At 50.6% G+C, this 25,822-nt stretch overlaps 1 protein-coding gene across 6 annotated transcripts in view; it reads right to left on the bottom strand.

Moving 5' to 3' along the window:
- Nucleotides 1–12,261: 12,261 nt before the first annotated feature.
- Nucleotides 12,262–25,822, bottom strand: part of HNF1B (HNF1 homeobox B) — a 55,251-nt gene continuing 41,690 nt past the window's right edge. For 2 of the 6 annotated variants that reach the window (XM_041000566.1, XM_041000569.1), the window contains exons 7-9: nucleotides 22,947–23,141; nucleotides 20,765–20,883; nucleotides 12,262–12,899 (exon numbers count right to left, since the gene is read on the bottom strand). In XM_041000566.1, the coding sequence (XP_040856500.1) occupies nucleotides 12,879–12,899; nucleotides 20,765–20,883; nucleotides 22,947–23,141 (335 nt within the window). In that variant the 3' untranslated portion in view covers nucleotides 12,262–12,878. The remainder of the gene's footprint in view (nucleotides 12,900–20,764; nucleotides 20,884–22,946; nucleotides 23,142–25,822) is intronic. The other 4 variants (XM_041000565.1, XM_041000568.1, XM_041000571.1 and 1 more) reach the window with 3 other exon arrangements.

Here is a 25,822-nt window from a genome sequence, read left to right as displayed (position 1 = left end):
ATCACCTAATTTCAGGATGTGGGTCGATGAGATCACTGGCTTATGCACATTCCTGGAGCATGCACATGTACACACACACACACACACGAGTGGTATGCATACACCTGGCACAATCAGGCACATCCATGGCAGTGTCCCTAACGGGAAGCACTCTGCAGGCAAGGGGAGTCCTCTGGGAGCAGCCAGTATGAGTCAGGTGTGCTGATGTGGCCAGATAAGCTGCTGGGCAGAAGCCGAGCCTGCACTTCCCCTTCCCCTCCGGAGTCCTGCTGGGCCACGCTTTTTTTTCCCCCCCAAAGGTGTGATGACACAGTTCTGACCAGGCCTGCCCCCTGTGACTCCCAGGTCTTGGGCCGCCAGGGTGGGCTGGCAGGAATGCCCACCTCTGTGCTCCTGAGCGAGGTTTCATGTGTCAGATCTCCTGCTACCTCTTGTCTAGCAGCGATGCCAGGGATGCTTAGGTCAAAAGGGAAAGCATTGTTGCTGCCCCGTGGCCAGGCAAACAAGCTGCTGGCTTTGAAGTCCTGAAGGGGATTTGCTCACGCTGGCGCTGGGATCTGAAGGCAAGGTCCTGAGCCTGCCTGTCGCGAGCCTGGCTGTGTTTGTTAACTCCGCCCACCTGCCTGGGCTGCTATTTGATGTCTCAGCGAAGCAGGAGGAGGGAGGCTCCTTTTCTGGGTCCTCCAAGGGACATTTTTCAGCTCCTGCTGAGCCTGTAGATCAGGCCCAAGTCCAGAGGGCAGGTGACAGACCTACGCCCTGGCCGCCTCCTGCCAACAAGGCTTGCAGGGACGTGGCTGAGGTGAATGACAGAGTGGGCTTAGTCTAGTGGGCCTCAGGTGACAATGACACGGAAGACATGAAGGAAGAGAGAGGTATCCAGGGGGCAGCCTGGGGATCAAAGTCCAGAGGTTCCCACTCACAGCCTCCTTCCCTCCTCTCTCCCATAGTTACCTCCCTGACTTTGGTGCCATATCCCACCCCTCCTCCCTTCTATCACTAGAGCAGCACGGCTGGGCAGGTGCCCCAGGATAGCATCACTGTGATCCTGACTCAAGCTTTTGGTAAGAACCAGAGACACTGTCCACCTGCCCGCTGTTCACAATCTGGGATAAGCTGGAGTCCAGAGAGAAACTTCTAGAGAACAGAAGTCTGGGAAAGCCAGTCTCCCACCAGGCTAGCTCTTTGGGCTTGGCTCAGGATTTGACTGTGTTCCTAAGTGTGCTTGCTTGCCTTGCAAGCTTGGTCTGTGGCAATGGGACAAGAAGAAAAGCATTCTTATGAACAGTTGAATGGGGGTGAATGTCCTATGAAAATGTCCTATCAATCCATCAATCTCTCTCTCTCTCACACACACACTCACACACACATACACACACACAGACCGTAACATGCACATTGCTATGAGATTCTAACTCCCACCCTAACACTGCTCTATGGTCTGGCCCTGTCTGTCTACTCCCCTAACCCAACATTCCACAACTGAGAAAGAGTTTGCTTGCGATAAAGTCCTGAAACCTGGAGTTATAAATCTTGCCCAGGACGGCCACCCTATCTCTGAGCTAATGCTTGTGGTGCCGAGAGGAGGCTCACCTGGTTGTGACCCATCCCCTCTCACTCCCGGGGCTCCCTGCTCCTCCTCTGCAAACACAGGACAATGGGCAGCTGGGAGTTCACCTGTTGCAGCAGGCATTAGCCAGGCCTCACTTTCCTACAGGGTGATGGGGAGGTCAGCCTCTGGCATTCCTAGGATTGTGAAGCTCGCATTTAGATGTGATTGTCCTTCATTGAATCTCCTGTCTGCCCTCTGGACTTAGTCCATGTCAATAATTTTCAAAGTCCTCACTTTAGCTACTGCATCCAGCAACTAGCAAGCAGGAGGAAGCCCCTGGCACTGTTTCTTGATTTGGGGCAGACCTCTATTCTGGTCTTCACACTACCTGGCACTTAGTATTTTATTTTCTTTAAGAATTTATTAATTTATTTGAAAGGCAGAGTTACAGAGGAAGACACACAGAGAGATCTTCCATTTGCTGGATCACTCCCCAAATGGCTGCGACAGCCAGGGCTGTGCCAGGCTGTTGCCAGGAGCTAGGAACTTCACCTGGGTCTCCCTCACGGATACAGGGTTCCCAAGGACTTCGGCCATCCTCTGCTGCTTTTCCAGGCACATTAGTAGGCAGATGGAGAGGAAATGGAGCAAACAGGACTTGAACTGGTACCTATGTAGGATGCTAGTGTCACAGGCAGCAGCTTAATCCACTGGGTCACAGCACATTTTCTGTATAACCTTCTCAACACTTTCCTGTGGGGAAGCAAATACTTTTTACTCACCACTGAATCCCTGGGCCCTGCTGACTACACAGCACATACATATAAACAACAAGGCAGATGCTGACATCTCATTGTCAGCAAACACGTCCTGAGGACATCTCGTGTGTACCCACCCTGCTATGCAGCAGGAGTGCCAGGATAAATGAGGCACCAGCTCAGGAAAATGCAGCGAAGCTGCCCTCATCTGAAAAAGAGGCAGCCAGAGCTGTGGACTCCATGTCCAGACAACCCAAGGCCTGGGATCTTGAGACAGTTGGCCCCCAGGGAACTTGGTGATCGCCCGATGTCCCCAGCTCAGCTCACCACGTTGTACAGCAGAATAACACACTCACTGGCTGCATGTCTAGCTTTCCTCCACAGGCTTTTTGTGTCCTTTCCAATAAATAAATTAAAAATCTTAAAAAAATAAGTAAACAAAAAGTAAATAAAATCTTAAAGATAGTTAAAATGGCTTATCCTTGTGTGAAACTCACACAGGAAGATGAACTGTTTTTCCCATAGTTTCTTGCAGCCCCAGCTCACTGCTCTATACCTTGTAGGACAGCAGGCCCAGACACAGGTACCAGGTTCAGACACTACGCTCTTGACTCTGACACATTCTCCTGGATTTGTCTTACGCTGCTCGGGCCCCATGCCTTTCTGACATAATCCCACAGGGTCATTCTCCCCATGGGCTTTGTCCTGGTCCTTCTGGCAGGGTTTGGAGACCTGGCGGCTGAAACCTGACTCTTCAAATGTCCCTGGGCAGTGGCTCTAACCCTTTTTCAAAAAGAGCAAGCAGGCCAGGGGCAGCAGGAAGCACCGCTCCTGACATGGAACAACTCAAGCAGACACTGAGAGAGTCAATTATCTCAAGTCTCCTGGGCTGGGTGTTGCCTTGGTAGGGGCCCTGCCAAGCTTTTGCACCAGTCATGCCCATCTTGTGTTCGCTGAGGTGACTGCTTCAACAGATGGCCTGCCTGTCTGTTGCTGTAGAAGTCAGGTGATTCAGTGCCATGGTAGCTTGTGATGGGTTCACTGTAATTTCCCAGTTTCCAAAGAAATGCAGCTCATCCATTTATTCATTCATGCACTCATTCATGTATCTGCTTTATTCACTTGACAAGTCTTTCTAGGAAACCCACTATGCAACAGGCACTGTTAGAGGTACCAAAAATAGAGTGGTAAACAAGAATGGTCTGGTTTGGGCCCCCTTAGAACTTGCAAGAGAGAGACAGAATTAAACAAATGATCTCTGGGAAAGTCAATAAGACCCTCAGATGAGGCCAAACCCACGGTTTGGGTTATTGACTATTCCTGTCTCAAATGATCTGCCCAGTAGCCTAGGGATGCAAACAAGAAGTCCCAGACTAGTTCAGGGATATCAGTGAATTGCCAACGAGTCCCCAGAGGAAAGTAAAAAGGATAAAATAAAACTCCCTTAAGTCTTCCCACCTGCCCAGCTGTCCAAGAGTTAATGCACCACACCCTATGTGCACAGATTTGAGAAGGAAAAAAGTCACATTTTGTTCCATTCTAACACTGCAGCAGTGAAGTCCAACGCCCCGGTTCTCTCCATTTCACAGATGGGGGTGGGAACCAGAGGCCATAGGTAAAGTGACCTGCTGGAGTGTACCTTCCCAAGATGGGACTGAGGTGGGACTTACAAAGGTGGGACTTACAAAGGGGAGTATGGAGGAGCAGGGCCCAGGGCATGGCTCTTGATTCTCCTGAACAGTGCTGGACTGGAGAAGGCACACCTTGTCTTCCCCATGGTGTGTGCATGATGGATGGCTAAAATCTTGACTCTGAAACCTACTGAGGCATTGCCGAGCTAATGAGACCACGGGAACACAGCAATAGAACATGTCCAAAGAGCCCACAAATCTGTTCCTTCACCCCCAGCGAATGACAAACTGTCCCTAACTCAGTAACTGGGTTGCTCCTAAGAAGCCAGGTGTGGCTTAAGTGCATGCCAGAGAATCGTCCCTTTTCCATCCTTCCCCAGGGACTCTCCTCAGCCGAGCCTTTCTTGCCATAAGAGAGAATCATTCAGATAGGGAGCAAGTCAGTCTAATACCGCAAATCTCACACAGACTCACCTTCCTCTGACATGAGGCCTCCAGGAGAGTCACTCAAAAGTTTCTGAGGTCTGCTAACTCTATTGTGAGTGTGGAATGTGTTTACTCTCCCAAGGGCCAAAGATACTCTACTCAAAGTGACGCTGCCACATTGTGTAACCTGGAACACAGGCTGCTGCTGATGTAAACAGACAGCCAGGGGCAGAACCTACCAGGAGCCTGATTCGCCCTTTGTCAGAGGTGTTTCTTATGAATGACTGTGCCCAGTGAAGCCAATTTCCTGCCTTGAAAACTTCTGCCCACCAAACCACATCTCCTATCGATCACTGCCTAGCTCTGGGTCATAAAACAATTCCTCCTAAACCAATCAGAGCCTGACCAGCAGGACTTGAGTAACAGGAAAATTACCCTCCACCTGCAGACATAATGACACTTTGCAAGCTAGTGGCTTTGCAATTTCTGGACATAAACATCACATGCCTTACCCCAGGCCCAGATCCTTGGCTCATCGAGATGTGGAACCCACAGATGTGCTTCCTGAACCCTGGATCACCCTACAGAAGCACCAGCTTGCTCGTAACCAGTTACCTTGACCTCAGGCCCTGCAGTCTGGAGAACATATTTCACTGGAACAGGTTATGATCAACAGAGCCAGGAGAATAAAAGTTCATGCTTGGGATCCACACATGCAGAATGGAAAGAGGCATCAAGGAGGACAAAAGACTTGCGCTGAGACAACACCAGGAGCTCACTAATTTGGACAATTGGTTTGCCTTTTGGGGTTCTTTAGGATGGAATGTCTCTTTCATCCACCCCTTCATCCCTGTCCACCTGGTGAACTGTCACTCCTTCTCCATGATACAGTTCATGTATTTACCAAGGAATCTTTGATTTCCACACAGGAAGAATTTCCTCCTTGGTCTTGTCACACCTTCTATCACCTATACACCAAGCTGAAGCCACCTGTTCCCCCTTCAGGGCATCTCGGGATCTCAGCTCCCATTACAGTGCCTGGCACAAAGTCAGTGTGTGAAAAAGGACTGTAGACTGACTGACTGAACATGTGCTACCTCCTCAACACTCTTTGCTTCTGTGCATGTTGACAACATGCAAATACTAAGCTATGGTCAATGGAACGAAGACCTAGGTTAGACTGGGAAGATGAGATACTGACCTTTAGGAGTCTGCTGTTTGATCGTCTTTCTGTGAACAGCAGAATCATCTGCAGGTGGGGCACAGAGACGGGACATCCTAGGGAGGGAAAGTGTCTCTTCTTTTTCCTTCTTGGAGTGCCAGCTTAGAAGCTAAGGGATTTGGTAGGTGATCTGTTTTTCCTTCTGTTGTCTCAATTCTATCAATTGTAGGAAAGTACTAAACCAGCCACAGTTCTAATTCAGTATGGCACTACAATAGCCATAAAGCACCACTCGGAAATGACATTTTTCTTTCCTTTCTCCAAAAGTAACACCAATGACATCAATGACTTACTCCTTTTTTGGAACCTTGGGAAGCCCCAGAATGATGATAATGGTGGTAGTGGCAGGTTAAATGTGAGGGCTTGAATAACTTTGCAAAACAAAAAAAGGAGGTAGGGGAGGGAGTATTAAAAGATGCATTTGGTACAAAATTTATTTTGAAAACTACAAAGGTTTCTTTGTAGTATACATTTTCTATAAGCTTTTTGCAGACCTCTAGTATCTGGGTCTAGTTTTTGAGTAAAGCTCTGTGACATATACCACATACCTTCATTCATTCAGAAAGTTTTACTGAGCACCCAATATATGCCAGGCACCAAATCCTGGGACAAACCAGCATCATACATTCTTGTCCTTATAGAACGTAGAGAAGATATTCACTAATGTGAGTTCGGGGCCCAACGTCATATAGATTTCTAGCAGGGTTGAATGCTATAACCAGCATTCATTAAGCACTTTCTTCTGTACCAAGCAACAATCTACACGAACCCTGTACCTCATTTAATCACCAGACAGCCCCATTTTCAGAGGGGGTAAGTAGCCTCTGCAAGTTCACGGATAGGTGTCACAGCAAGGATATGAACCCAGATTTGAGTAGCTCCCTAAGAGGAACTCTGGCTCATGAAACTTTACATGGTAGAAGTAAATATTTATTGGATGAATAAATGGGGAGATGAATGTTTAACCTTAACAACAGTGGCAGCCTGTTGTTTTGTCTCCATATATAAACATGAGCAACATGTTTAAGTTTTCCATTTACTTGGTGATTCAAGCTGCCTCAAGCATTGCTTTTGAAAGTAGATTTTACCAAGATTAAGAAGCAAGCACCTTTCTGGTTAGCATCGTATTTCCTGGGCAAGACCAACTGTTTTATTAAAATCATGGTGCTGACAGTGGAAGTGAGTTACACAAAAGAAACGAACACCTTCACTTTGCTTTTCTGGGTTTGCAGGGAATCAGGTTAAAGACTCCCAGGACACCTGATGGTAAACTTGAATCCTGTTACCATTACCCTAAAAGGAAAATAGGATCAAGGAAGATGAATATGGTGGGTTCAAGATGCTACCCCATGTGTCCATGGAAGAGAGGAGAGAGCAGCCACATAGGCAGAGGCTGAAGGGATGTGGCCACACCCAAGGAACACCGGCAGCCACTGGCAGGTGGAAGCAGCCAGCAAGGAGTCTCCTTCGGACCTTCTGGAGAAACCCTGCCACCACTCTGACTTTGAACTTGGGCCTTCAGAACTGGGGGAGAACACATTTGAGCTGGGTTCAGCCACTACATTTTTGATCATTTGTTGTAGCAGTGGAAGAGCAGAACAGAATTTCCTAGAAGAGGAAGTGGCAGGGGAAATACATCTTCAGGCACCGTTCAAGACGATTCAGAAATACACAGCCAGATGTCTGTAGTTGGAATGCCCAGACGATGTTCTATCTGAGCAAGCAAGGGCAAAGACACCTCCATGCAAAAGTGCATCTACCTCCTTCTGCCTGCCCTCTTCTTTACTCTTCTTTGTTTTTCTTTCCAGTCCTTTTGGGCATATTAAGTACAGGCTTAGTGGTTCTTAAATTTCCTCCAAGTTGATTTTTAGCTGCAAAGGGGAAAGGACTTTACTTTTTTTTTTTTTTTCAAATGTGCCTATACGAAAGGCAGAGAGAAGCGCACGTGTACACACACACACACACACACACACACACACACACACACACACACACACACACACACACACACACACAGATGTTTCATGTACTGGTTCACTCCTCAAATGGCTTCAATGGCTGAAGCTGGGCCAGATGGAAGCTAGCAGTTTCATCTGGGTCTCTCACATGCTGGCAGGGGCCCAAGGACTTGGCCCATCCTCTGCTGCTTTCCCAGGCCTTTACTAGAGAACTGGATCAGATGTACAGCAGCTGGGAGTGGGAGGAGGTGGTACGAAGGCCCTGTTGCCTAATCCTCAACTTGCAATGCCAGCATCCCATATGGGTACCAGTTCATGTCCTGGCTGCTCTACTTTCCATCTAGCTCCCTGCTTATGGCCTAGGAAAGCAGTGAAAGATGGCCCAAGTCCTTGGAACCCTGCACGTTTATGTGAGACCCAGAAGAAACTCCTGGTTCCCAGCTTTAGATCAGCTCAGCTCTAGCTGTTACAGCCATTTGGGCAGTGTACCAGCAGAAAGAAGACCTGTCTCTCCTCTCTCCATAAAATCTGCCTCTCAAACAAAAATAAATAAATCTTAAAAAAAAAAAAAAACTAAAAAAAGGAAGTACAGCAGCAGCCAGAACAGGGTGACATGTGTTGGCTTTGCCAACTACTGGAAGCGACCCGTTTCAAAAGCACACTCTTCTCCCCATGTCTAGATAAGGTAGCTCCTAGGAAGCTTTGGTGAATGAAAGAACAGCAGGTGATGGAGAGACGGACTTCCCAGAAGGGGTACAGTCACAGCCCACATCACGGTGTGATGGATGACACAAAGCCAGGTGGAAGTCACTTCCTCTGGACCACTTTAAATCATCATCAAGACAGGGTCTGTGCTCAGTAACCCTGTCTTTCTTCCTAGGACACCAATTTCTACTCCGCATTTCATGTGAGTCTGGAACTCTGAAATTACACGTGATGCGCTGCTCCCTGACACGTCCTGTCCCAGGAAACCTCGGCATTCCCTGTGACTCTCACTGCAAAATCCACACTGCTGGCCTCTCCTGGTGGCCCTCCACGCCCTGCTGCATGATGGTAACAGCTTCTTTTTGCTCTCAGCTGTCACTCCTGGAGAAGCCCTTCTGTACTTCTGCTCAGCAACCTGAAGGAGCCTTTGAAAGCACGTGATCTGCTCCCTGCCCTGCTCAGAATTCTCAGGAGGTGTGCGGCTCATGTGGAGTCAAAGCCAACATTCTTCGGACAGCTTCCACCAGTCCCTCGACTGCGACTGGATATTGTGTGTCACTCTGTTGTCTCCACATGCCCCTCTGACAATCCCCCTCCCCCCCACTTACTGCAATCAGCGGCTCTGCATTGGCCCCTCCCTCTTCCACAAATATTCTCCTCCCACGTGTCCTCACGGTCACTCAGCAACCTTAGGGCTCTGGGGTGTACTTTTCCCGCTGGCCGCTCTCTTCTTGATGTCCTCTCTCAAATGGCTGCTTCTACCTCTGGTGTGCCCTTGGCCTGCTGTACTTGCCACTAAATGCATGCGCGCACACCCACACCCACCCCTTTACTTAAATGTTTCCCTGATCACAATATCAGCTCCACAATGGGAAGGCTTTTTATCTCTCTGGTTCCCTGTTGTATCCCTAGGGTTTAGCACAATGGATCTGGGTCTGGTGTTGTGGAGCATCTGCAGTGCTGGCATCCCAATGCAGCCTTTGAGTCCTACCTGTTCCACTTCCAATGCCCCTCTCCCCTAATGTCCCTGGGAAGGCAGGGGAAGAGGACAAATGTACTTGGGTCCCTGACATCCTTATAGGAGTCCTAGGTGGAGGTCCAGGCTCCTGACTTTGACCTGGACCAGTGGGGACTACTGAAGCCATTTGGGGAGTGAACCTGTGGATGGAAGATCTCTCTCTGTGTCATTCCAATTTTCAAATAAAGAAAGCTTAAAAGAAGGAAAAGAACAATGATCCTGGCATGCAGCTAGTTGTCAGCAACTATTTCTTGAAGCAAAGAAGGGAGATTAGTTTTGATTAGATAAATGGCTCAGGGAACCGAGCATGCTGGTTCTTTTTTTTGGGGGGGTGGTAGCTTTATCCACTTCTTTACATTCAGTTTGGAGTAATTCATATATTAATAATGTGCTAATATTATTGATAATAAAATTAAGGAATAAGAATATTAATTATTAGATATTTAGTATGTTAATATAGTAAGGCTGTCAGAACAACAGGGTATGGGAAAATAAATCTTCCTTTTGGGAATAGAAAAGTCTCTCTCTGGGGAGAAAGTGGAATACGTGGCAAAGGGACATTTTGCGCTTGTGTTGTGTGATCTGTTGGCATGAACACATACACGCAGCCTGCGTGGAAGCTGCTTAGATGGTGTGCCCTCCATGTTTGCTTTGCTCATTCTCCCTCAGAAAGTGTTTCCTCCACATGCATACAGCCAAGGCAGAGACATGTGCATCCAGGCATATGCAGAGTCTCGCACACCCCCAAGATTCATCTATGAAATAATCACGTTATAAATCTCAGCAGACAATCCAGTGTTTGTCTAGCCAGAATGACCTTTGCACCCATGAGGAGGGGAGGGACTGGGTGAGAAAGAGAGGGAGGGGGAAGAGAGCAGAGGGAGGGGGAGCACCCCAGAGGTTTTGAGTTCACCTGATTGCAACTCTTCACAAATATGCAGCCTGTATGATGTGGTTGAGCCACACTTGGAACTTGGAAACATGCTTAGCTCATACTCCAAAGCAACAATTGCTTATTTCCCAGAGCAGTGTCCTCCAACAGCATTTGTTTACGTCAGCATGTCCTGATTAATACATACATCCTGACTCAAAGGGCACTCTGGGATCTGGTTCTCCTGAGTAGAAATAAGCCACCAATTTACACCTGTCCTGGCTCCCTGACCCTTCCTCTAGGATCCCCTCCCCTGATTTCAGACCAAGAAGCCACATGTACCCCAGTCTCCCTCCTGCAACCCTCGCACCCATGGAGATCATCCCATTTGATCTTTCCCTAAGAAAGACAAAGATCCTACCCAGTCTCAGCCTCAGTGTACCTAAACAGGAACAGTACACTTGACCACTGCTAGGCAGATTTCATTTCCAAGCATGCAGTCAGTGGTGAGGTTGTCTGGAAATGTCAATCAAGGCCAAAAGACTCTAGGAGAGAACATGCTCTGGAATGATCCACTAGCGTGCAGGTCTCCCTGTGTGCCAGACAGGCACAGTTTTAGATGCTTCACGGGGCACCAGCTGGTCTATTCCCCAGAGCTCACCTGGTGAAATAGGCACAATGGCCATCAGCCCAGCTCACAGACCTGGGATCAGAGAGCCTCCGTGCTGGGAGCTGTTGATCCTAATCAAGGCATTCCGCTCCAACAAAAATATCAAAGATGTGCCCCCAGCTGTGGGGAGGAGCTCTGCTTCCCTGCCTGGTCACATTGTACTCTTATCCACTCGAATTCCGCAGCTAACACTGCAGTATCTTCACCTTTGGAGGGAAAACCTCCCAACTGCTGTACGGGGATGGGATGAGAGGAGGGAGATGGACATGCAGTGAGGGTTAAAGACAGGTCCATAGCACTGCTCTCCTTTCCTAACCATGGATGCTACAAGGAGTTCTGCCTTCCCCTCTACTCCCCTGAACATCACCATGACGGCAAACACAGAATCGCCCGTCTGTGAGCGTGGGCTCTGGTGCAAAGCGAGAAAACAGAGGGTCCTGAGCTGTAGGGAGGAAGGTGGGGGGCTTTCCAGCTGTAGCGAGCCATTGATTGCTACCTGGACACATTTGTAAAGGGTCATTTGGCCCCTCTTGGAGCTGAGGTTGGAAGTCCCTGATTGAGAGAAGGGGTTGAACTTCCTCAACATCACCTTTCTGTATGTTTTAGTTCAGATAGGATTTGGCTAGAAAAAGTCCCTAGAGACCATCCCTGAGCCACACATCCTCCCTTCCAGCCCTCCTCCTGTGGCTCACAGGGCCTCCTGGCTACACCAGACCTTCTAAGTTCTCAGAATTCCCGAGACAGCCTGAGTCCTGATCCATGGCTCCGAGGAAGGCCAGGCCTTGAGGTTTGCATTCCCTTCTGGGGCCCTGCAGGAGTCATCCCACACGCAGCTCAGCTGGGAACATGCTCTGGAGAGTCTGGCCTCTCCCCATGCACAGTGCTGGCCCCTGCCCTGTCCCAGATGTTCTTGCTATGTGACGTTAACTCTCCCTTCTTTTGAACAGCAGCAAAACTGGCACCAAGATGCCAAAGACACAGCAGTGAGTGAAGGCCACCGCCTTCTTCACACCCAAAATAACATCCTGTGACCCCAGGGGCATAAGTGGAGAACCCCATGAGGACCAGGGCTGTCGGGTTCCTGGTGCCATTGTGGCCAAGTGTCAGACATAGAAATAGAAGACATAAGGTAGTGATAAAATAAATTGCTTTAATGGGGCTGCTCTCTGAGTCGGTAAATTTTTCTTCTGCTCTCAGCCAGCCTGTTTGCCCACACTGGGGTTCCTTGGGTGTGTGTTGGGGGGTTGTACTGGCTAAGCCTCCAGCCCTACAGGAAGCAAGGAGAGTACTATTACACCATGCTCAGCCCCACCCTAACACAAGGAGACTGGCATTAGCTGGCAGTCTGCCCCATGTGGGTCCAGGGCTGAGGCAGGGCACGAGGGGGCTTCACTTTCTGCTTGGGGTCTTTCTCTGGGGATTTAGGGGAGAAGGTGGAAAAGAGGGAGGTGGGAGGGGTGTCAATCACTTTAGAAATTTCAACTCTGACCTTTACAAAGAAAACTAGTAGACACTTTAGTATTATATACAGAGCAGAGGGGAGCAACGAGGAGGGAAATTGCACTTCATTCCAGTAGTTTACAGTTTACACCCATTGGACAAATTTACTTCTTTAAAAGAAATCTCAGGATCACTTGGGATGGGGGGCAGGACAGGGTGTCTGTGGCTATTTACAGTGTGTCTGGCTCAGTTCAACAGTGGGCGTCCTCCTCCCCTCGTTTCAGTAACAGATTCAAGTTTTCGCATTAGTTTGTTCGCTGAAGGATCACAAGGTTGGCATGACCACTTTGTCATCCTCTTCCGTGGCTCCTGGCTCCTGCATCGGGGCAGACCGGAGCACTCGGCACCCGGGAGAGGCATCAGGACAATACTGCATAGTAGGGAAGCTGGGCTTCGGGCGGCGCCTCCTGAGGGCAGTTGTCCAAGGCGCTGGCTGGACGTCAGGTAAGCGGGGACCTCTCGCGCGTGCTCGTCAGGTCACGGGGCTTGTCCATGACAGCTGCCCAGGGGGTGACTGTGGAAACCAGGGTCCTTGTTGCTGGGCACAAAGTAAGCGGTGTGTGGGCATCACCAGGCTTGCAGGGGACACTGCAGAGAGAGAGGGGAGAGAGCTCAGCTGTGCATGGGTGGCAGAGTTGCAGGGTATCCGCCTGGCTTCTCCCAGGCTGCTGGATGGGGAGGGGTCTGGTGCTGGCCCCGGTTTTGCAATGTTGACTCTGGAGCATCTACTTCCTTTAGGGACACCAGGGAACTGGCTTCCCCGGCCACTTTGGAAGAGAGGAGAGGAGATAGCTGAAGCCAGGAGAGGGTTGTGACCGCTGAGCTTAATCCTGGAGCTGGATCCCACAGCCTTTGACACTGATAAAGATGGGGTGCTCAGTGTAGCTGTCAAGGCTGCTGCCTAAGAACTCCTGTTTCCTGTGGAAGTGGGGGTGCCACAGTTCCCCAGAATGCTGCTTCCCAGACTGAAATGAGTCTCAGAGAGCCTGTCAGAGCATGACCTTCTGCTTAGGATTCAGTTGTTGGTCAGCGGTCGGAACCATGAAGGAGGGCTGTGAGCCTCTGAGGCCGTGCCGTCCTGAGGGCCGGGGGCAATTCTTAGACCTCCCTGGGACTGCCTCCTCTTCCAGAGCCTCTCCTCAGCTCCTCTGAACAGCACCACGCTCCTCCTCATCCTCACTTTCTTAGGGTTTTTTTTTTTTCCTGCTCTGTTTCTTCCTTTGAGACTTTAAGCTCAGTAGCTTCTCTCAGGCTCTTCCCTTCATACACACACTCTCGTACTACTACGAAAGACCCACGACTCCACTGTTGTTCCATTAATTAGTGCTGCCAGCTTTGAAAGTATCAATGTGTTCATTCTACAGATGAGGTAAATCGGGATCAGAGAAACCTGGGGAATTGTCCCAGAGTCCAGAATGAGGAGCTTATGGGGCCAGAGAGCCCACCAGTCCATGGCAGCCTCCCGGTCCATGTCCCTGTGGTGCTCTGAAGACAAGCACCTGCTATTCAGCCTGTTGCTTTTGCTCAAGTTGCTCCCCCCAGCCTCAGTTTCCCCACCTATAAAGTGGAGGCTGCTATGGGCTAGAGGAGGTGGTGGGCACATGACATGCCTGGGAGGACGGTGGGCACAGTCCTGGCCAGGGGCTGCACAGGGGCCTCAGGCCACACTGCTCTCCAGGGCACGCCTGAGCTGCATGTCCGCAGAAGGGGCCAGTTTCCTGACCCTTCTGCATTCTTAAGGCCCTGGTCAGGGTCCTCTGATAGCCTTTGCCTCCTCTTCCTCCCTCCGCCTACCCCCGTTCTCCAGTTCTTCTGCTTCCCACTATCAGCCCTTTCCCAATTTTCAGATTTCAGGTGGAGGAGAGAGAAAATGGCTTGTGACCTTGTGGGTTTCAATAGAAGAGCAAACAAGGAGGGCAGATAAGGAGACGCCAGCTAGATTCTATGACCTGTCATTAGGGATGGGCTTCCCGGCTATCACATGTTTGCTCACATAATAAAATGGTGGCAGAGCCCTCAATGTTGTCAAAGGGACTAGAGCTATTTGCCTCCTTCAGAGTCTAAACACAAACATCTGATAAGGGGTATAGCGAGGTCCCCTGCAGCTAGAGGCCCAGCACTAGCACCCCCGCCCCAGGGGTCCAGCCTGGCCCTGAGGATCCCTAAGGGACTATGCAGCCATCCTTTGGAGGAGTTTTAGTAACCCTGACCACAACATGTGATATGCAGTCCTACTGTGTGCCAGGAGCCACACTGAGGGTTGCCCACATGTCATTTATTGTTCTTTAATTCTTCCACTGACTAGGGGAGAGTTATAGCATTACTGTGGGGCCGGGGTTCAGATATCAGAAAGACCCTGCCTAACCACCTGGAAGAAGCTGCTTTCTAGCAAGGGTTTTGAACAATGCACAAATGAGGAAGAGTGCAGGCGTGCACAAAGAACGCGTTTCACAGTAAAACCGGCAGTCAGTGAACTTGACCAAGTGGTGTAACATAGGGAGTGTGATCCAGGCAGGCCTTCTGGAGGTGGGGGTGCTGAAGCAAGCAGGTGGAGATGTGCAGGAGAGAGCATTCTGGGTAGAGGTTGCAGTGGCACAGGCTGGCAGGCAGGAGGTGGCGAGTGGGGACACCGCAGTGTTCCGATTACACAAGCTCTGGCCGGGCTCTACTTCAGGTTGGATGACATGGAGAGCTATTGGGAGAGACTCATCCTTGCTTTCTCTTTTCAAGAAATGGTTCTGGCTGCTGGGATGAGAAGCGGCAAGGGCAGAAGCAGGAGGCCAAGTACAGGACCATTAAAGAACACGTGAGTCAAGGAGGGCTCTGCGCCTGGCCCAGGACAGTCTGCCAGGAGTGGGCAGTGCAGGCCTGCGGATCCAAGCTGCCCTTCTCCCACCACCGGCCCACCGTCAGCAGGATCTACCAGCACCGGAGTGTGTAAAACATCCAGAATGTTCTCGAGAGGCTTGTGAACAGCAGGCACAAGTGCTTCCTGAAGAGGAACTGGAGCAAAAGGAAGAACTCCAGTCCTAGCTGTGTCTGCTTTGAAAGGCTCATGAGATCCTCCAGGGATTTTCACACTGTGGAAAATGGGATTGAGAGAAAACACTCACTTCCCATAAACATGTTGAAGTTGTCCTGTCCTGGGCACACAAGTGTCCCTGTCACAGACGCACTGGACTTGTGTGTGGGCACTAGGTGGAGAGGACCATCCTGGGGTCAGAATGACTGAAGTCATCAGTGTGTGTACTTAATCCAGAGCCAGAGGATTGGAGGTGGTTCCTTTCCACACGTTCTTCAAGTAGTGAGCGCAAGTAGGAGGAGACCCAAGCAGGAGACCCAGAGCCATGCAACTGCTTGGGGCTGGGAAGCTGAGGCGCGAGCTCAGGGGATGTGCAGAGGCCCATGGCACCACGGGCGAACCGGCAATGGCAGTGTCCTACAATCCAAAGGTCCAGAGCAGGGACTGAGCGGCTGTGTTGAGGACAGACAGGAGGCGGCTGCAGGTGACGTGGAGGGGTCAGGGAATGGGCCCAGGGCAGTGTGAGGACTATGACCCATCAGCAGGGGTCTCAAGAGAGAAGGCGGAGGGTGTGGACAGCCAGTACAGAGAACTGACTTGCGTGACTGTGAGCTTAGGGAAGACAATAGTAGCTCTTGTCCTGAAAAGTACCAAGGGCATCTCCAATTTTAGAGGTAAGGAAGTGTAGTTGACTTAGGAAAGCCCATGCTGCTATGCCCTAGGAAACAACCTCTGTCTGTCTTCTGGGTGGGGTAACACCAGGAAACACATCTTCTTTGTTGTTCCTTAAAAAACCTCCAGGGCCCACAGCCATAGCTCAATGGCTAAATCCTCACCTTGTAAGGACTGGGAACAGGTATGGATGCCAGTTCATGTCTTAGTTGCTCCACTTCCCACCCAGCTCCCTGCTTATAGTCTAGAAAAGCAGTAGAAGACAGCACAAAGCATTGGGACCCTGAACCTGCATGGGAGACCCAAAAGAAGCTCCTGGCTCCTGGCTTTGGATCAGCTCAGCTCCAGCCATTGTGGTCATTTTGGGAGTAAACCAACATATGGAAGATCTTTCTCTTTGTCTCTCCTTCTCTCTGTAAATCTGATCTGTCTTTCCAATACAAATAAATAAAATCTTAAAACAAAACAGAAACCTCCTTCCAGGGCTACCAGCAAGTGGGTGCCAGCTTCCCAGCCTGGGTGTTCCCTCTGGCCTAGAACCTGAGCAAAGCCCTGCTGCAGCTAGTCCCTCCAATGAGGAGAGAGAAGAGGCATTCTTGTTTTGTTGTGGTTTTTTTTTTTTGCAGGTGATGAGACTGATCTTGGATATCTTCCTGACACTACACAGGTGGACAACGGTAGTCAAGGTCTGCAAGGAAGCATAGCAGGTAAAGCTGCCTAGGGTGGACAGCATCCTATGTGGGCACTGGTTCAAGTCCTGGCTATTCCACTTCCAAGTCAGCTCCCTGCTAATGTACCTGGGGAAGTGTTGGACGATGACCCAAGCATATGGATCCCTGCTCCCATGTGGGAGACCTGGATAAAGCTCCTGACTCTCAACTAGCCCAGCCCTGGCCCTTGAAGCCAGTTGGGAAGTAAACCAGCTGATGGAAAATCTTTCTCCCTCTCTCTGCAACTCTTTCAAATAAATAAATCTTATTCAAAATAAGATTGACTTCCAACAGGAATTTAAATAAATATATAAATTGATAGTCTCTTTCTTGAACCCACACCTGCCTGATGCTCAGGACCCTCAAATCCTGCCTCATGGCCCAGCGAAAGTTGGGGAGCAGGTGTAGGAGAGGTTGCCGGGGATTTGTTAGGAGGCTGCGTACTCTGACCTAGTGGAATACCTTGGGATGTGGGGTCGGTGTGTGTGTTGGAGTGTCCTCTCTTGGCCTCTGCATGAACTAGGAAGTGAAGAGAAAGTTGTGGAAACAGGCGTCGGCTTGCAGCCTGCCCACACTTGTTCTAACCAAAGTCGGTGCTCTTGTGGTCTCTTCCCCAGACAGGAGGGTGTTGCTAGCAAGAACTCAGGCACAACCTGACTCTGACAATAACCACTCACACCCCAGAGCTGCGGAGCAGAGGCCGGCCCCACTCCTGAGAGAGACAGGTCACAGAGGCGGAAGGAGGATTTCTGACAGCAACCATTACCCAGCCTGATTCCCAATGCCCCTGAGGCACGTCTGTGTGGGTAACAGGAAGTGCTGGTGTCACACAAATTCCAGTCCTGGCTTCAGCCTTGTGCCTGTAAAACCTTGGCTCATTGTGTCTAAAAACAGACACTGGAAGGTGAGTGCTGCTTAATGGATTTGGACTCAAAAGATTAAAATCTGCATGCACAAGCCTAAAAGTTTTCATCTCTGTGAACCTGGCCAGATCCACACCTCCCCGCCATCCCCAACAGTCTCTGAGTCTCTGTTTACTGCTCTCTCTCTCAGTCAGCATAAGCATGTCTACCTTGCAGGATGAACTGGGAGAGTTAGCCAGGAAAGGTAACACAGAAAAGCACGTGCAGCGCTGTCTGGAAAAAGGGAGTTAGTCTAAAAACACAGTCCTGAATCCATCCCTTGGGGCCATCCATCCGTTTATTTGCTAGATCCTGAACATCTACTGCAGCGCAGGCATTGGGCTAAAAGACAAAAAGAGGTTCAAATGCTTCGGGAGGCCCCTGAACTGTTTGTTTTAATCTTGGGCAGTAGGCAAGAGGGCACCTGTTTGTCAGCAGGAGAATGGGAGCAGGAACCTGTCACACTGGCCCAGGAGGCGGCGTGTGCTGTGTGCTTGTGAAGGGTCCTGACCACCTGTAGACCCAGCCAAGAGTTAACTATCGAAGGAGCAGGTGGGAGGTGAGGGGGCTATTTCCTAAGGGATCTCCAGCAGAAGGAAGATGGAGGCAGCAGATACTCCATTGGGCACTTGAAATATTTTGTGAGATGGGATTTTCCCCACTTATAGATGAAGAAATGGAGTCTCACCCAACTGCCCAAGGTCACCCAGCGGGGAGAGACTGAGCTGGGCTGGGCTCAGGTCTGTCAGCTTTTTCTATCTGCGCAACAAGGCCTCTGGGACAGTTTTGTCCTGGCGCTTTGACTCCAGCATGGCGCACGCTGACGGCCTGCCTCAATGCACTATTTGCATGTTCATATTCTAAGCAGCCTTGCACAACACTGTTCCACTTTGTTTAAAGCAGCAGTTCCCCCAACCCACTTGAGCAAAGAATCCTTCTCTCCTCTCCCCCACTATGCCCGCTGATGCCTAGCACTGATCTTGTGATCCTTTGGGGGAAAACAGCACTCAACAACACAGAAAAAGCACAACTGCCAAAACCCACCACTGGGGCCTCCCTTCAGTAACCCCAGGAGGGCAGTCTCTGCTGCCAGGAGCCCTGGTAACCTTTTCATTTCCGGTCGTCTCAGAAGCAGCCTGCTCAGAGTACGGGGCGTGGGCCTAACGTTCACTCTTGTCCCTCACTGTGGCAATGAGAGCAGCTGTGGACACCAGGGGAATTTCAGAGATGGGTTCTAGCCGCCGGCAGGTGTTATTTAAGTGAGACAATCTGGAGCCAAAGGCCAAAGTCAGGAGGTCTAGGTCTCCGATTTATCACCTGTGTGACCTTGGACAGGTCAAACTCTATCGCTGGGTTTTCCGTTTATTTTTTTGTACTTTGAAGGTAGCAATAAAAATGATGTGATAACGCTCACAAGAAGCATGAGCGGCGAAGTGTTATATGAGTTGTTTTCTTTAATCCCTCCTAAGCAATCATAATCCTCCACATCATAGAGAGGTGTCTATTGCCAGATCCCTGCAACATCGGAGCCCTGCTAGTGGTTCTAGGGCCCGGTTCCTCAGCTCCCAGATGGGCTGCGCACTGGAGGGGAGGAGCCAGCTGGGGGCGGTGTGGCGGTTTGGGGAGCATCTTCAAGTATGCTGATTAAGAAACCATTTCCTGAATCCAGAGGACTTGTTTCAACAAGCAAGCATCAAAGTCCACTTGGGAAAGACAGGAATAATTTATCACGGAGCTGTCTGGGGCTGACTGAGCGGCAGATGAATTGATAAACCTTTCAGAGACGGCAGTATTCCCAAGCAAGGGCCGCTGCGCCTGGCTGCCCCCTGGATGGAGATTGGTGAGCACAGATAAATGTTTTCCCTGCTCACTACAAAGAGTGGGAACTCACATGGGAGGCGGAGGCCAGGGCCGTTGTGGGGGTCGCCCTTTCATCTTCCACTGGGTGAGAGAAGAGGAGCCAAACAGGTCCCACACACCTCTCACTCTGCCCCCGACTCCAGAGCCCAGTGTGCCAGGCCATGCGTATGTTCCCGTGCCGGGCCTCTCATCCATGCGGCCTGGATAACCCTCACAAGACTTACATGGCACAACACTCATTTTGCAGATGAAGAAATGAAGTGTCTAGGAGGCCAAGGCCACTGAGAAAACGTCACGATCAAGCCTTAGACCCGGGAGGAAGTGCAGAACAAGCCCGTGAAAGATCCTACTCAAAACCCTGGGTGGTGGAGGGGAAGGGGCTGGCAGGGTCCACATGGAAAACAGACCATCCACAAGACCAAATCCCGCCGAGAGCCTCTGATAGCAAGTTCAAGGCTGCTGCCTACTTATCTAGCAATCGATAAAGGCCAAACAGTTCCCACGTTGTGCAGACCCCAGCTGTTAAAAGATCTTATTGTGTTGCTGGGGACTCGTGCTCAGACACCTTGTCTTGTTTTGTAACTCACGGTGTCCCACTGCAGCCAGCAAGGAGCCTCATGACTGGTCGTCTACCTTTATGGCTTTATATCCTCTATGAGGAGGTGGGTATTACTCATCAACTGCAATGATGACTAAGCCTCTAGATTCCCCACTTTCGGTGCACCAGGAAGTTGGTTCTGAATCTCTTGATAAAAGACCCAGTGAATGCAGAGCCTGGGAAGGCCAGGTTGCTCCCTGTGAGTCCCCAGGGCGCAGAAGGACTGGGTCACTGCCTGGAGCTGACAGAGCCCTGGGTCCAACACGGGTCCTGGGCACCGAGGACCAGCTCTGGGACGGACTCACTACTCGCTTCCTCTGCTCACCACCTGGTGGATCCTAAGGGATCATTCTTACAATAAAACTCAGCCCCCTGAGCCCTTCTTGCAAAACCCTTTGCTGGGATCCACAGTCATCCACTGGCAAGTGCTCAGTCCCAGGGTCTAACAGCTCCTGGTCATGTAGGCTCCAGCAACCTGTCACACATCAGTGCTCACTCAATATACCTCCTGGGGAAGCTGGGGGAGCAATAATGTGATCCATCCTCTTGGTTCCGTGGCCTCAAAGAGCCTTTCAGCAAGTAACTAAAAGTACTCTGGAGGACATTACCCAAAACAACATGTTTGCTACATCTCTGCCACATTAATAGCTTGGAGTCATCACGCCCCGGCCCCGGCCTGCTGGCATTACCTGTTTGCTGGAAGACATATTGGTGAGCGTACTGATGCTGCTGGTATCTGTGACCACCATTGCAGATGGAAACCTGGAGGTGTGGGAATACTGGGGGGGTTCCTGCTTGTGCGCGTACACTACAGAGACAGAGAGAGGACAAAATCAACATATATACATAGGTGTACATGCAGCTAAAGACCCCCCAATCTGGTCCCCACCTCTCAACATAGCTCCTCTTTCCCCCTGGTAGATGAGAGTAGGGTGAAAGTCATCTTTGGAAGGACTACACAACATGGTTAAATCTCTGTTTTCTCATCCATAAAATGGGATGATATTTGTTGCAGGATTTGAGTTACTCTGCAGCAAGCAAATAAAAGCCTTGCCTAGCACAAGCACACAGTAGTCTAGGGAAGCACCTAAGCTCCTCCGACTCTCAATAAAATGTGACCGGTAGACATCCATGGCTTATTTGAGATTTGAGGTCTAAAGAAGTTCCAGGCAGACATGAACCTCACAGAAACATCAGGTCTCATGCTAGGAGTTGTGGATGGAGAGACAAGCTCGGTCAGCTATGGGTGCAATTAGTTGCATAATTCTGAGCAGATGCAGTTTGCAGTAAGATGACATTGGAGGAGATGAGCTTCAGATAGAAAGTCGAGGAGCACACGACTTGGTTTTCAGCTGTTGTTAGTGCCTCTCCACAAATCTAAAACTTCTTGACTCATGAAAATTCCATTCTTGTGACCAGATGACAAGTGTATGTGGGCACTTGGCCGTCAGGCAGGGCCTAGGTGATCACAGAATGCAGAGACCACCAGCAAGGAACAAATGGAGTAAAGGTCTTGAGCCTGCCTCCCCTCACCCTTCCCATGTGAGGTAGGATGAGCACCCCCTGGTCCAGGGCCCCCTGGGCTCTGCCTTCACGGCCTTCATACCCCACAGGCCACAGGTGACTGGCAGCTCTTCTGACCATTCCACACAGGCCTGGGCATGGTAGAAGGGCGGGGGACAATTGGGAAGCACATTGCCAGGCTGTAGCAGGAAAAAGCAGGTCGTGGCAGATTGCAGAAGTTGCACAAATGTAACCAGAATGTAGGATGGAGCTCGGAAACCAACTCCGTGGCATGCACAGGGACTGAGCTCCAGGAATGCAGACGAAGAGTAAAGTCAGTCACGAGGCCTCAGAGCTGCAGTGCCAGCCGAGGCAGCCGAGGCAGCCAGGGCAAGATGGCCGTCCTTGCCCAGGGGATCCCTAACAATCATCACTCCTTCTGTTTGTGGGGTGCAGTGCATGCCCGTTCTTATTTCACCTTCAAAGGGACCCCATACGCACCTGAAGAATCTTAGTCTCAGAGTGGGTTACTGGCCAGTGGCTACACACTACTAATGGCTGGGGTCAGCATTCAGGTCGGGCTGGCCCAGTGCTAACACCACCCTACACACTTCCCTAGGGTTCCTAAGACTGAGGAGCCCTCCCCAGGCTCATAGGCTGGGGGAGAGGGCTGTGGCTGGAAGATCAAAGGCCTGGGGCTCTGGATGGAAGCAAGAAATAGGCAGAGCTAGCGTAGGTCTATGCTCTATGACTAGGGAGCAGCCTACGTCAGGGGCAGTCACCCCGTTAGCCCTGGCCCCAGTGACACATCGGTGGCAGTTTCCATCCGTGCCCAGGGCTCTTGACTAGAGATGTGCTAGGTGTATAAATTGAAGGGCAGAGTTTCTTTCCAAAGTCTTTTGATTTAGACAGGCAACCAGGATGCAAATGAAAGGTCCACCTTGGTTATTTGGTACTAGCTTATTTTGAGGTTGAGTTTTGGACTCAAAAGAATTCAAGAGGCCAGTTGGGAAAGGGTGTGATGGGTGATGGAGTTGTCTTTTCCCTGGGTGCGGGAATGGGAAACTGGCAGGTGCTCCACCTGTGTGGACTACCTCCCGCCATTTTTCAGGTGGGCAGATGCTTCCTGGCCACGTCAAACCTTTCCTTGGGTTTCAGGAAGTAGGGAAGAGGACCAGGAAAGGCACAGCGACACGGAAGCGTCATGCCTGAGAAACCAGCTGGTTTGGTTCTGGGCAGGCACTGAGCCGGCCCTTTTCTGAGGAAATTTGGAACTAGAGAGACAAGCAGCTGGGGTTGCCCTGTCCCCTGCCCCTCCCACTGCCTTGCCCTGCCCTACCCCCACCCTGCCCTGCCTGGTGTCCTTACTGTGTGAGTTTTGTAGCTGAGTCACAGCGGCCATGAAGGGCTGCTGGGCCATGTGGCTGCTAGGGCTCTGCTGCATGAGGGGCTGCTGGTGAGGGCTGTGCAGCTGCTGGGAGAACTGCACGGGCTGCAGGGCCGCCAGGCTGCCGGCCACGCTATTGATGACAGGCACGCTCTGGGCTTGCGAGGAGTTGAGGCCTGTGGGAGAGAGGGAGAAGTCAGCAAAGCTTCGTGCAGGGAGCGTGTGGGACGCTGACCCACTGAGTCCCCTGTTCTGCGGGCCACACACTGGGCTGGACCCCTGAGGACATGACCCCAAGGGAAGTGACTTTATAGACAGACACACTGAGGAGAGGCTAATTCGCTTACTGGATGTTACAGGGAACTTGAATTTGGCCAAAGCCTGTGAGTCCCCCAAAGTCATCCTGTAACTGCCCGAACCCAACCCTGGAAAATTAACTAATGTCCCACTGCACCCATGCCCCCTATTGGGCCAAGCTGAAGCACTCCAGGCCCACATCCATCTGTCCAGTAGAGGGCAGGAGTGTGCAGAGACCTGCAAAGTGATTGACAGCAAAACCACCCCACAGCCTTGGGAGGCTGTACAAACACTCTGGGAGAGGTTGGGGTCAGAGAGGGGACAAACACAGGATTCAGTGGTGGGTGAAATGGGTACATCTTTTTGAAAAAGTGAAACTTTTGTTTTCTCTTCTCTTTGTTTATTGGAGAGAAAGATAAAGAGAGGCAGGCAGGCATACACGCAGAATGAGAATTCAGATCCCTGAACACCTATAGCAGCCAGGGTGGAGCAGGTTGAAGCCAGGAGCTGGGAGCTCAATCATGGAAGGCTGGGACCTAACTACTTGAGCCATCCTTCACCTGCCACCTCTCCAGGGTACTAGCCGGAAGCAGAATCAGGAGCACAGCAGAGACTGGAATCCAAGCACTCCCACATGGAATACAGGTATCCTGAGTAGCATCCTAGCACTGGACCAAGCATCCGCCCTTGAACTGGGTGCATCTTATCTAGCAGCATCCAGGGGACCAGGTCTCAGATGGCAGAAGTAGTATACTCAAGGTTGGCCCTTGGAGGTTGCAGTCTTGCTATCTGACCCGAGGGAAGGAGGCTAACCACCAGTAGTGTTGTGTCTCCACCTTGAGGCCTTTATAGATGCCTGCCCAGTTCTGTAAGTCCTTGAAGAAGATGGCTGAGCTTGGGTCGAAGTGAGGACAAGAACAATGTATGTTCTTTTTGTTCCTGTTTCAGGGCGAGGGGTGGAAAAGAGGAGGTGGAAAAGCACCCGAGGGAAGGTCTCTGACCTATGCAGATGCAGAGGGACACCTGAAAAGGCTTTTCTGAAATGGAGCCAGGAGTCATTCCCAGATTCCGGGCAAGTCCTTGGCAAAGAAGGCAGAGAACTCAACAACCTACTCCGAGCTTTAGACACCTGCAAGGTGTGAGTAGACACCTACAAGACAGGAGCACCGGACAGACAAATGGAGGAATTCTGCTGCCAGCCCTGCTGGCTGGGGGTGACTGCCCTCAGGACAGCGCCCTCTGCAACAACCCAAGTGGCCCACAGTCACCTGGGAGAAGCTGTAGCTTCTCCGTCAGCTGGCATCTTCTAACCCCTTGACATCCTGTTTCCCTTCCCTGCTTCCTACTGATCATTTCACTGTCCTAGGGGGGTCACATCAATTTGCTTTTACTGGGAACCATGCACGGCTGCTGCTCTGTTTGGGAAATTTCTGTCTGGGAGAACAAATTATCCTGTATAGAACGGATGACATTTGAAGATATAGTTGTTTTGTCGTTTGCTTTTTAAGGTTTATTTTATTTCTTGAAAAAAGCAGAGCATAAGAGGAGATGGAATTTTCAATCTGTTGTTCAATTCCCAAATGGCCACTACAGGATGGAATAGGGTCCGGTCAAAGCCAAGAGCCAGCAATACCATCTGAGTTTCCCACGTGGGTGACAGGAGCCCAAGTGCTTAAGCCGTCCTCTGCTGCTTTCCCAGGTGCATTAGCAGGTAGCTGGATTGGATGCAGAGCAGCCCAAACTCAAACTAGTGCCCTGGTATGGGATCCACGATCACAGGCTGCAGCGTACACCTGCTACCCCACAGCACTGGCCTGGAGTTTGTGCCTCCGAATCATCCGGAGGGATCAGCAACAAGCAGACATTCCTGGGCCCCGCCCAAGAACTAATGAGTCAGAACTTTCAGAGGTGGGGCCCAGGAATCTCATTTTCAACACAGTGTGTGATCCTGATGTGCCTCAGTTCCAGGATCGAGGGTTCCTGATGTCATTCTAGCTCCCCTAGTGTGTGACTGCTGGCCTCGACATTTTTGGAGTATGGGTGCCTGCTTCGGGAACATGCCATCCAGTCTGACAGGCAAACAGGTAGAATGGACACAGCCCTGCCAGATAATTTGCTATCACTTATTCTGCAGCCCTTGAACTCAACAAATTTTGAGTTACTGAAATAAGGCTGCCTATAGCTGCCTCTTTATCCCTACCTTTCCTAGGTAGGACCCTTGGGTTTCAGCCAAGCCTCATTATTCATTCATTCTCTGCCGACTTCACTGTACGGGCAACACCACCCAGCCACTACCCCGACCCCTCTAAGGTCAGTAGACATTCTGGTCTTGCCTGGCTAAAGCAGATTAAGGGTATTATGAGAAGGCAGGGAAATCGGGATGGGGGAAATGAGGAGCAACAAAACTGAAAACTAGAGACCAGTCCCAGGGAAAATTTGTAATCAGATAATGCCTGAAAAAGAAAGAATGGGGAACTATGCATGTCTGCCAAAGGTTGGTATGGGAAACAAAAAGCCAAGTTAGGCAATTTGTGGATGGTGTTGGTTGTAGAAATAAGGA

Source organism: Ochotona curzoniae, unplaced genomic scaffold (genome assembly GCF_017591425.1).
Source record: "Ochotona curzoniae isolate NIBS_2020 unplaced genomic scaffold, NIBS_Ocur_1.0 scaffold_2453, whole genome shotgun sequence".
Lineage (NCBI taxonomy): Eukaryota > Metazoa > Chordata > Mammalia > Lagomorpha > Ochotonidae > Ochotona > Ochotona curzoniae.
Note: the sequence above shows the minus strand (reverse complement) of the source record. Positions and strands in the feature narration are given on the sequence as shown.